This window comes from Balaenoptera physalus, assembly GCF_965194825.1.
Source record: "Balaenoptera physalus genome assembly, chromosome: 12".
NCBI classification, from domain to species: domain Eukaryota; kingdom Metazoa; phylum Chordata; class Mammalia; order Artiodactyla; family Balaenopteridae; genus Balaenoptera; species Balaenoptera physalus.
Window position 1 is genome coordinate 50,417,798 of NC_138897.1, and position 12,787 is coordinate 50,430,584.

A 12,787-nucleotide genomic window follows, 5' to 3' on the forward strand; every position below is an offset into this window, starting at 1 on the left:
ATGAGGCCGTCTACAGTTTATTCCCATCTTAATAGAACATTTTACGAGGTCCCTCTCTTCAGAGAATGCCGTAGGGCCGGTCCACCGGATTGGTTTGAACGTCCTGACTCTAAGCTCGTCTTGTTGCAGTGAGTGGTGGTAACCAGCGAGTGGGAAGGGAGAAGCTTACTGGAATTCACATAAATCTCACTTTAAGCAAACTCTGCACGATGAATCTGGTTTTATGAGATGATTTATTAATAAGGGACTCGATTTATAAGAGACTTTCCCAGCTAAATTTGTTTTGATTACAAGAACTCTTCACCAAATTTAGAATATCGTTACATATTACATATACTTTACATTTGTTATACATTTAGAATAAGGCTTACAAAATATTATTTTATGTCCAAATTGTAAGGCGTCTCCATATCACATAAAATAAAATATGCTGGAACACACGCTGACCTGCGTGTCTTTATATAGGTATACAAGTGCTTTGCACAGTAGCTAGTATTTTAACAAATTTTCATTGTACCACTTCTAGTGGAATAAAATCAATTCTTTTTTTTTTTTTTTAATAAATTTATTTATTTATTTATTTATTTATTTATTATTTTTAGCTGTGTTGGGTCTTCGTTTCTGTGCGAGGGCTTTCTCTAGTTGCGGCGAGCGGGGGCCGCTCTTCATCGCGGTGCGCGGGCCTCTCACTATCGCGGCCTCTCTTGTTGCGGAGCACAGGCTCCAGACGCGCAGGCTCAGTAGTTATGGCTCCCGGGCCCAGTTGCTCCGCGGCACGTGGGATCTTCCCAGACCAGGGCTCGAACCTGTGTCCCCTGCATTGGCAGGCAGATTCTCAACCACTGCGCCACCAGGGAAGCCCAAAATCAATTCTTTAATATTTGTTAATGGATTATCTCTTTTTAGGCGGATCAATATTTCTCAAGATAGCATCTTTCACCAAAACCCTATAAAGTTCTGGTTGGTTAAGTGACAAGTGATTAAATCAGGAAATAGGTGAAACTGGTTCTTAATCCGTGTGTGTGTGTGTGTCTTATTAATAAAAAACAGAACTTATGAAAAATAGAAATTGTTTGGGCATTATCCATGATATTGTTATATACAATCGTTACTTATTTTCTTCACGTTACTATATATGTGAAAGTCATAGTATCTAGAATGATAAGCAATGCTATATTTCTTCACCTCTCATCAAATGCAGATTCCTAAGAGATATCCCAAAGATACAGACCTCAAGCGAAGCAAGAGGCGATGGGCGCCTATTCTGTGTTCGCTGATGGAGAACTCACTAGGTCCATTTCCACAGCACGTACAGCAGGTACATTCCACCTTGTCTGATTTTATACGTTAGTTTTGCTTCTTTGTTTTTAAAACTTTCCATTTGAATTGAATTGAATTAGGACCTGTTGGTACTAATAAAGATCATCTCTTCACCAGAACTAGGGTCCTATAGAAGAGAGTCAGTATAATTTTATCACTTCCCTCCAAAAATCCCATTTAGAATTTAGAAACAAGTTGCATATTTTGAGTTTCTGATGCTTGTAGTTCTGCATCCAGATTCTCCTGAATACCCTGCCAGATTTTAGCATTCACGTACAGAGGACATGCCTACAGATTTTGCATGATTCAGTTCTCCCTTTACTTAGCACTTATCCTCACAAAAAAAAGGCCAGTATTTCTGTTTTCAAAAAAAGTGCTATCGCTGCCACATAACCGAGTGTAAACATAAGCCAGTTTCAAAATTATGCAATTCATGAAGTATTAATTGTGGGAGGAAAGTTGCATTATTTCTGTTTTTTTAGTCACAAAATTTCCATTCCAAATAATTCAAAATCACTGAAATCATTACTATACTTTATAGGAATAAGAATAAGTGAATAAGAATTGTAAAGGAATATTCAACACCAGGAGTTTTCCATACATATGCAGATAACTCAAAAGAATTTGGGATCAAATAAATGACAGTTTGTGGCTTTGCACCTTGCAGGATATGATTAAGAATTTGAAAAACATGGGGGACAGCGGGTAGACAAGCAGAGGAAAGAAAGAATAGATATGTAGGAAAGAGAGCAAGTGATACAAAATAAACCATCACAAGAGATTGGGTTAAAAATATTTATCACGATATATTTGCTCCTTTCCTAAATTGTCACTTATTGTTACAGGTCCAGCCTGATGCCGCACAGAACTACACCATCTTTTACTCCATAAGTGGACCAGGAGTAGACAAAGAGCCCTTAAATCTGTTCTTCATAAATAAAGACACGGGGGATATCTTTTGTATATGAAACATAGACTGTGAGCAGTATCAAGAGTTTCTGGTAAGATGATTGCATTATTAATTCAGAATTATGTTTTTTATTACTGGTTTAATATTTTCAAGCTGTTTATTTATGTATCAGAAGAATCAATTATTTCTTTTAATATTTTAAATAGTGTTCATGTGTAATATAAACTTCAAATTTCTATTGGTGCCATAGATGAAGAAAGATAATGGATGTCACAAGGGAAGAAAGTGGGGGAAAGCGATAGAAAATATAATAACAATGTTAAAGGACAGGTTTTGATCTGTATAATCCTGGGACAATAACAGTGAATTTTATTGAGTTTAAAGTTCCCTATAATAACTTAGCCCAATTATTCTCAAACCTGACTGTACATTATAAATCACATGACAATAAAAAAAAAAACCTGATGATCGGCCGATTTCCAGAAATTCTGATTTAACTGTTCTAGGATGGGGCCCAGGCAATTGAAAATTTGAAGTCACCCAAGGTGATTCTAAATGTATCTTGAGGTTAAGATCCCCTGCTTTAGCCTCTTGCGTTGCACTGACCTTCTTTTCTTTCTTTCCCTCTGACTGTCCTTCAGCAACAAATATCTTGAATTTCAATTTCTGTCCTCAGTCATGCAAAATGAACTTACCAATTCATCTTATTCCATCTAATCTTTTCCAAAGAAAAATTCTAACTCTTCTGAAAATTAAATCCTTTGTTTTTCTGTTTCAGCTTCACATATCTCCTTAGTGTTCTGATACCTAATCTGACATACAAGAGAAATTTACAGTGAGTTTCAGCGTGATGGTGAATGAAACTAAGCACGTGGTATCTTTGAATTATAAGAGTGTAGTAAAGGAATTCTTTGCTCAAGGAGTACATGAAAGGGAAACTGATACTCGGGCAGTCCAGAAAGTAATATCTTAGCAGACATATGAAAGATGAGTAGGAATTGGTGGCCACAGAAATGCAGCCATGAAAAAAGTCAATAAATGGTGCCATGGAGTGGGAGGAGGTAGCTAAGCGTTCTAGGCAAAGGCATCAGCAACAGAAAGACCCATCGGTTTAAAAGAAATCAACAAGAACAACAAGAAACCCTGGCAGGAGTGTAGTTTGAAGCTAAGGAAGACTGTGAAATATGAGGCTAGAGCAATGAGTAAAGATCAGAGTGTGAAGGACCTGATATTTCATGCTAAGGACCCTATGTTAAGGATGTCAAAGCACAATATAAGGTAGTGACATTTTTGAAACAACATAAATGTTCCACTTTAGGGATTTCATAGTTAAATAAAATGCTTGGATTAGAATGAAACATTTTCTGTATAATATTATGCTCCCTTCCAAATTCTCTAGAATAAATATACTTTACTCATAATAATATCAAATTCTTACCTTAAAAAATAGCTTACATAGGGTCTTATTGGAGAAGTATGCTAATCACTGCTTTAAACATTTTGACCTTTTTATCAAAAAGCCAAATAAATAATTGATAAATATGTATATTTATATACATGCGCATGTAAATATATAAGTTCTCTGCTGCTTTTATAGCTTCTTCATAGGAAGAAAAGCTCTAACACTAGCAGTCACTCTTGTGGAGAAATAAAAAGCTGCCTGCTCTGTACGTTGTGATGTACACTTCATATCTTATTCTGCTGATAACATGCTGTTTATGGATTTTTGAGGTCTTTAGCTGCTTCTCACTGGTCAATCTGCTGTCTCTTTTGGCTTCTTATTAAGATCATTGCAAGAGGGAAGGGAAAGAGAATAGTTTATAATTAAGATAAGTTACTGGGAATTCCCTGGCGGTCCAGTGGTTAGGACTCTGCACTTTCGCTGCTGAGGGGATATATATAGTCAGGGAACTAAGATCCCAAGAGCCATATGGTGTGGCCTAAAATAAAATAAAATAAAACAAAATAAAATAAGTTACTTCACTACTTTTTGACGTCTTTTAAAGGACAAAGGAATAAAATAGTTTGGAAATTTTGCTCAAAGTTGGCCTTTTGAGTAATTTTCCTTCAGAATTACTTGTGTTTCTCTAGTTTCCATTAACATGCTTAAGATTGAATTGACATTAAGAAACACCAACTGCAAATCAACAAAATTCATAAAGTATAACAAACCAGATGTAAACATGGTACAAGTTGTAAAGTCACTTGAGACAATGTGGAATAGAAGCCTCATCTGTCAACGTAGAGGTTAAAATTAAAATAGTATGCCTTTGCTTTTCTATCAAATCAGTTTCATTTACTGTTTTATACTGGAAAGCTTATTTCTCTGGAAATTAGTGGATCTTCAGTATCTGCCACTTTTGCTTTTAGTCTTGGACAAGTCGCAACTTCAAGAAGCTTGCTTTCTTCTCTGTTTTATGGGCTGCTAATTGTTGTCTTATCTACCTCAGAGCTGTTGTGATCATTAAATGCCATAATGCTGACAAAATCACCATATAAACAGTAAAGTTCTCTAAAAATATTCTAATGGCAGATCAAATAATGCACATATTCCAGAATTTTGTCCTCAAGACTGGGGCTTTTGATGGGATTTTCCAATTCTTTGCTTTTATCTAACCTATTTGAATGTTAAGTGTTAATAAATTATTGTTGTTCGAAATAATTTGATTTCCTTGATTATTGGGAACAGGGTCTAATTCAATACATATCATTACTGTGCTCCCATTTGCTCTATTGCCCCATGTTGTATTGTTTAATTTTGGCTGGTAAAGATTTTTCTGGATGGGTCACACCATTATTGCAGTTGGAGGAATTTGTTTTAAACCATTCAATGCATCTAGTCTTTTAGGGATTTATATAAGGCCCTTTTGCAAGTTTTTTAGAGAAGAGTTGTATAAGAAGTGAATTTTCTTCAATAATTCCAAGTTATTTTATGAAAGAAAGCAGCTGCAAACACTCTTCCTCTTTGAATGTTGAGGAGAGTCTGTACGTTTTATAAGTTTATAGGGAAAAATCAGCTCTATCTGGTCCCTTCTTACCTATCCAGCCAGAGCCTTACTATCTTGTAACATATGATTTCTTTTCCAGACACACAAGTCTATCCATTGTCTTTAAATTCATGTTGCTAGTTACATTCTGTACACGCTCAGCTTTGGTGTCACTGCTCTCTCCCTTCCTCTGCCCAGTCTACACTCAATACCCCTCTCTACAAGGGTAAATTCAAGCCCCAACTTCTGTTGACAGCTGTTTACACATTCCCAAAGATGAGAGCAATTACAGAGATAAGGGCAAATTATAGTGCAAAAGGGCTAAAAGACATGAGGTTCTTCAAGCTACAGAAGAATTCAAGGGGGAAATATCACAATAGTAGACGCAAGAAATTTAAATAATACTCTTCTAACTTAGCTAAAAATATGACTAATTCTACTAGAGTATAGTATTCTATTTATAGGTATTGTAACAATATTTAAATATATTATTATTGCTTTTAATATAGAATAATGGGAACTAGACTGCAAAACCATTAGTTTTATTGAGCTTTCTGAAACTGTTGCTTTAGTGATTTAGTAATTATGAAAATATTTATAATTAGTTTCTTTATCATATGAATATTAGTGGATTCTCCTAGGGATCCAGGCTGTGGTTTAAAGTTCAGCTGCCCTTCTAGTTTAAATCATCTTTACAATAATTATTTGAATTTTTATTTATTTTGGAGATGCTCAGCACATTAATAGTGAAAAATCAAACTAGTACCTGAAATAGTACCAGAAACAAAATCACTACATCTGAAAATCAGTGGAATGTAGAATAATGATATTTATTTGTAGTTGAGCATCAGGACCTATTTTAAACTACAAGTGATTATACAGCAAGAAGTAGATGATCATTTCCATTGAAGAGAAAAACTAGCAAAAATTAGTGTAAATTACAGCAGGATGGACTTAGGTTAGATAGGGAGATGTTTTAATACCAACGTGATGAAGTAGAAGAATTCATTACAAGTGGTCCCGTAGAATGTTTACGACAGTTTTTACAGAGGGCAAACTTAAGGGGTGGTTTATTTTCCTAAAAAAAAAAAGATGGATGGAATTGAATGCAACAAGATATTTATTGGTGAATTACCCAATGTAAGGCACTGTGTTAGGTGCTTCAGTCACACAAATATTCTAAGTCTCAGGCTTCACCCCGGAGGACAATTGGAAACTAATTGGGACATAAAACAATTACATAGTTTTCTCTAGCCAAAACTCTCAAAATGACAGTAGTTTAAAGAAAGAAAAAAACACATCAAATATGAGGGGAGAGGGAGGGATTGATAGGAAGGCTGAATAGTGTGGTGGTAGCGGTGATGGTGGTGGTGGTGAAGTGGTGATAATATACTCCTGTATCCCTGAGTGCAGAATTTATTAAGATACAGGGATCAGACTGACAGAAATCAAAGTGTAAGTTTTATTACTGAAAAAGTCCAGCTGGAGGTTGTTTGGGGAAAAGTGGAAAAGGGAACAGAGAGAACATGAATGGTTATTTCAAAGCCTTCTGTCCTAGAGATTGGAGTGGAAATTTCTTCCCCTCCAGGTTAGCATGTGAAGATGAAATGTTTCCTTTCCACACAACAGTGAGGATTTTGTGTTACTTTGGTAGATGATAGGAAGATCATTGAAGAGTCTGGTTAGTTAATATCATGATTAAAATTGTGCTTTGTGGAAATGAATCTGACTCCTGAGGGCTACATAGTTTGGAGAAGGTCAGTTAGGACAACTGTGGGAAAGTTGGTAGGACATGTGTGTAGGATACAATATGAAGGTTGATAGGATACATTTGGAGTCACATGAGGTTAATAGCATTGAGAATAGAAAAGAGAAGTGAATGACGGAGACACAGAAATGCTGTAATCTCTAGAACCTGGCAACTGACTATAATATAAGGCTAAAGAGGGGGAGGAGTTAGATACCTGAGATTTTAATCCTGGTTCATTTTAGAAAATGGTTAAGGTAGGGAAATCAGGAAGGCTAGCTGTGGTGAAGAATTGAGTTAACACAGACTTCACTTTGGGCAAGTTTAGTTGTTCCTGTCAGTGAAGAAAATCTGTTTAACTCAAGAACCAGTTACCAGAAAACTTCAGAAATAATTTGATGGTATTTAAAGAAAAAGGGCATTAAATCTTCACATTTGGGACCAAGATATATCATTTTGAGATAGAGTTTGGAATATATATATGATTTTATTAGCATTTTTACTACACAAGAAATACATGTTACTGATAGAAAAATGAGAAAATACAGGTAGAGAAAAGAACACAATCGAATCACCCAGAAATAGTTGATATTTATATGTGTATATAAATCTACCAATAACTAGAATCACATTTTGTATAAACTTTAGAAAAAAATACTTGTTATTAGCATGACTAGGGGAAGTCTACGTGCATTCCAACAAGCAGAGCTGCATGCAGTTAATTCAGGGAACAGAGTAGCCTCCTTCAGCTGGAGTGTGTGGTACTTGGTGAGAGAATAATGAGAAAGGATTGAAGCCATAGGGCAGGCATAGTCTGTGCTGCTGTGTTGTCTCTCTGTTGCATAAGTTCTTAGTGACATAGGCCTTTGCCAATGATTTTTAAAAATATTACATCTTTTCCCAACCGCTAGGTTGAATTTTGTGCCTAATTTTTTATTCAAGAATTAGCTGATGGTGTTTGTCTACCTTTCAGATCTACATCTATGCAACTACTGTGGACGGTTATGCACCTGAGTACCCATTCCCCTTACTATTCAAAGTTGAAGATGATAACGATAATGCCGCATATTTTGAAGACAAAGTGACTGTCTTTAGTGTGCCTGAGAATTGCCAAACCGGTAAGTTCACATCTTAGGAAAAACATGAGAATTTTGCTTCAGTTGAATTCTTCATTAATGTTTTAGGCACAGTTATGCAAAACATTTTTAAATGCTTGACTTTCATGGATATTCTACATAAAACTTTGTAGCCTTATAAGATCATAGGCTCTTCAAAGGCAAACCTTTTTGTGCTCGTTTTCTAGGCACGTGTAGAAGGCAGCTAACTGATACACAAAGTTACTAACTTTGTTAGATTAATCCACAATGACAAAGGCTGTTTATATTTTCTATTTTGATCATGTACATATGTGTCCCAGATGTATTTATAAAGCAATAGAGCATTTGAATCTTTATAAAGTCGCAATACATTTTCAAGGACCCAGAAATAGATTATGGTATGGCAATGCTGATCTGGCTTATAACAACATAGGCATTTCTTTACTTAGCTTATTTTCCAAACAAATTGAAAACATTTTAAACTGGTTTGATGCTCTCAGGACCCAAGATTGTGACCTCATCAAACCACAGGGCATAACAAGTCTAGTTCATTCTCAAAAATCGCAAGATATGTTCTTAGTTTCTATGTGCATATTTAATATTATTTTCCCACAATAAATGGTTTGCTAAAGTAACATTGCCAATACTCTGATTTCTGAGCCATAAAGCTTGTCCAGATGATATTCAGACTGTTGCATAATGTTTGTCTTGTATGTATTAACAATTCAGCACATTTAGTAAAATATAAAAGCATAAAACCTTTGTTATCATATGCAAAGCTGTGCTTTTCCTTTAACATTATCAAGTGGGGTATAAAAGAAACAAGATATACAGAGAGGGTCCCATCCAAAAATGGCCCATGAACTGGATTGGGAGGAAGAATTTGAGAACCACTGTTACCAGCCGTGGGGTGGGTGTTCTCACATATGCAGAACACAATCATGTTATCCACACTAGCCACCTAATTGAAGTTTCCAGGTTAGGGGAACTTGGAAGCATGTAGATACTTATCTACTTATCTGTAAAATCAGTCAAATTCTGGGTTTTCTGGGAGAATATGCCACAGCAATGCCTTGATTTTATTTTTGTTTGTAATTCAATTATATCGCTATTTTAAGTCGTTGACAGTATTGGATTTATCTAAACAGGAACTTCAGTGGGAAAAGTGACTGCCATAGACCTCGATGAACCTGACACTCTACATACTCATGTGAAATATAAAATCTTACAGCAAATTCCAGACAATCTAAAGCATTTCTCCGTACATCCAGACACAGGTGTCATCTACACGTTTACTGGATAGAGAAGTAATGAACTGCTTAATTAATTTCTCAATCACTAAACTATGTGTAAACTGATCATGAACTCCCAAAGAAGTTACAGTAAGGCCCCCAGTGGCCACCTCTCCAAGAATGTTTCCGTAGAGGCTATGTTTAGGGCTTCTCAGGACCCTTCCTTTGTCCCTACAGAGACTATGGGAAGGTACAAGGTCTCACTTAGAGATCATTGACCTGGTTTGATGTGTGGATGCTAAAATAGCTTTACATTTTAAAATGGTGTATTAGAAACATCAGCTTTCCACTGTACTGACTGAAATATCTCTATTTCTATATTTGTATTTATGGTGGCTTTTTTTGAAAAAAAAAATCAAAAAAGAATGTTTGTAAAATAGTCAGAGCCTGAGAAATGGCTATGAGAATCACAAGTTACAGGAAATATAAGTGTTCATCAGTGTACCTCTTTCCTTTTTTTCAGAAATGTGATACGTACAAGTTAATAATGGAAGTGCGAGACATGGGGGGCCAACCTTTTGGTTTATTTAATACAGGAACAATTACTATTTCGCTTGAGGATGAAAATGACAATTCACCATGTTTTACAGAAACTTCTGTGAGTATATCTCTGTATTCATTTATCTAGGTTCACTTACTTTTTCAAAAAACAAATCTGGAATTTGGTAGCTCTGTGAGATTACACATTTTGGTTTTAATAGCTACCACTTACAAATAACATTGGCAGAAAAATATGATTTCTGTAAAAATAATCAAATTGCCAGTTATTTCTGGATGCTAGGAAAATAGCTGCTCTCTTGGCCATCTACAAGTTCTTAGCTCTTGAGTTCATTCATGTAGTCAATGTTTCTTGGATGCCAAGCTCTGGTATCAGATTCTTTGTACTTAAATTCCTTTTATAGGGTGAAGGAGAAGAGGGCATCTGCCTGTGTTCTTTACACCTCAACTTCATAAGATAACGAAGGGACTAGTTTACATCTTCTGCTTTGCTGGAGAGTCAGTAGTACAGGTTGCCCACTGCCATCTATACACAGGCTCCTTCTGGGTTATATATGAGCAAACTTTTACTTAGGAAATACACTAAGTAAATAGTGTACTTCAGAATAGAGACAAATCTGAGGGCTTGAATGATTAGGAAAATCACCTCAGAGAAGTTGAAAAGTTAAGACATGAGTTAGTCTTTGAAGAATGGATAAGATTTGAAGCAGCATTATTAGTTTACTGAGGAAAGAAGTGAGTTTATGTGTTAAATGTGTAAATTCTTCCCATTGTACAATTGCACATTTCCATATCACTTTGCTTTCTTTGTCTTTAAATATAACTTTGAGTAACAAAATCACATAATTAAAATCATTAATTTGTAATAACAAGAGACAATTGTTTCAGTATTTTACAGAAGTAGAAGAAAACAGAATTGACTTTGAGATTTTACGGATGGCGGTGTATGACCAGGATTTGCCAAACACGCCTCATTCAAAAGCTGTATACAAGATACTACAGGGAGATAAAAACTGCAACTTCAAAATTAGCACAGACCCAAATACAAATGAAGCGGTCTTGTGTGTTGTCAAGGTAAAATATATATATATATATATATATATATACATATATATACTCAATATTTATGTAAATATACATGTAAATATACATATATAAATATATATACACATATATGTATCAAGCAATGCTTTACAAGATTCTAACTTACACTTGAGCATATATATATATATATATATATATATAGAAAAGTAATTCCTGTATGTATATAGCTAGAGTGTTGCAATGCAATGCTGAAATGATTTATATTGTTTCACACATAAACCTTTTATTATTATTATTTTATCCTCATTTTCTCTTAGAGGAAAGGCATGGCCGGTACAAAACTGATTGTTCTATATACGAGGAAAACCAAGGCAGAGACATGTTGAATGAGTAAATAGATACTAGCCTTAGAAGAGGTCTTAGACACCCACTTATCTAAATTCCTTACCTTATGAAACACAAGACAGAGAGAAATGGAAGAATCAATAAAAAATCAACCTCTTGACTTTTCAATTCCCTTCATGCTCATATTATACTTTTACCACTCTATAATGTATTTTATAAGACAGACCATTTACTAAATATTTAGCAGCTATTCCCATTAATTCCCCTATATTTGAGGTAGCCAGTGCTTTGGGATTTTTAAAATTTAATTGCATTTACTGGCTCAGAGGGTGATCACTTTAACTGAACTTGTTTTCTTTCTGAGTCTTTCTACCTACACTCCTCACTAACCTCTTACATCTTTTCTTGTTAATTTCTTGGAGACAGTGTATTTTCTTAAAAGTGATATGCATAAATTTTGCGTTCCTTATAAAACTTTTAGAAAATGTCCTTTAATTATAACACTGCTTATTTTTCCTTTCTTTTTTTTAAATTTCTTTTTAAAATATTTTTGGACTTTTTTCTAGATTTCTTTCTTTCTTTTTTTGTTATTTTGATAGATTTTAGTCTCTAATCATTTATTGTTTTGGGATTCTTTCTAGTTACTCAGTTCATGAACTAACAAATTCGTATATAATATACTTTGAAAAGGTGCTGCTAGATAATATGATTATGTCTTTTGACTCAGATACTCAGAGTAACTGCTCCATTATAGCCAAATCTCATGTCCTAGTAGTCTTATTACTGAACCAAACTCAGGTCCGCTCGCCCGATGGCAGTGAAGCCAATCTACTGACACCAGGTTGTAGTGAAGGAAAGTGCAGTTTTATTGTAAAGGTGCCAATACAAGAAGAACAGGTGGCTTGCGCTCAAAAACTCCAAACTTCCCTAAGGATTTTAGCAAACCATTTGTAAAGGCAAGGGGAGGGAGGGGCATCCCAGAGTATGTGATCAGCCCCTGCACAATTCTCTGATTGGTTGATGGTGAGGTAACAGGGTGGTGTCATAGGGGTTAACATTATCAGTCCTTAGGCCTGGGGGCTATGAGCTCATGGTCAACAAGTAGTTAACATCTTCCATTTGGTGGGGGGTTTTCACATCTTTAAAACAACTCAGGAAGTGCATCAGATACTATTATCTAGGTACTGCAGAAAGGAGCTAAAGCAGAGGATATGGAGAAGTCTGCCCTGGGAAGGCCCCATAGGGTCCTGCTTGGTTACAGTCTATCTAATTATTTTATATACTTAGCTTAGAGGGACTTTTGCTAATTTAGTTATCACTGTTATCCCATTTGATAATAATAAAATAATGAGAAATAGTCCATATGAATTTATTCAAACACTTATTCTGTATTTCTATTAGTATTTAAACTTGTAATAAAAAAAAAATGAAAGCAGGACCTTTCCAAAGGAAAGTAAGAAGAAAAATTGGTTGAATCTTAAAAATCAACAATTTTGCATTTGATAGTGTTTGTCACTATAGGAAGCTAATTATTCGTCGTTAATACA

The 12,787-nt window shown here is 35.1% G+C and overlaps 2 protein-coding genes across 2 annotated transcripts in view; one reads left to right on the plus strand and one right to left on the minus strand.

The window, feature by feature from the left end:
* LOC309639137 (desmoglein-1-like) overlaps positions 1-12,787 on the minus strand; it is an 888,370-nt gene that overhangs the window by 198,988 nt on the left and 676,595 nt on the right. The gene's annotated exons all lie outside the window — the stretch shown is intronic.
* Positions 1-12,787, plus strand: part of DSC1 (desmocollin 1) — a 32,353-nt gene that overhangs the window by 8,272 nt on the left and 11,294 nt on the right. The window contains 8 exon segments of the mRNA XM_082418784.1: positions 1,202-1,318; positions 2,166-2,285; positions 2,289-2,321; positions 7,938-8,082; positions 9,210-9,355; positions 9,357-9,368; positions 9,817-9,951; positions 10,740-10,925. Coding sequence (XP_082274910.1) covers positions 1,202-1,318; positions 2,166-2,285; positions 2,289-2,321; positions 7,938-8,082; positions 9,210-9,355; positions 9,357-9,368; positions 9,817-9,951; positions 10,740-10,925 — 894 coding nt within the window.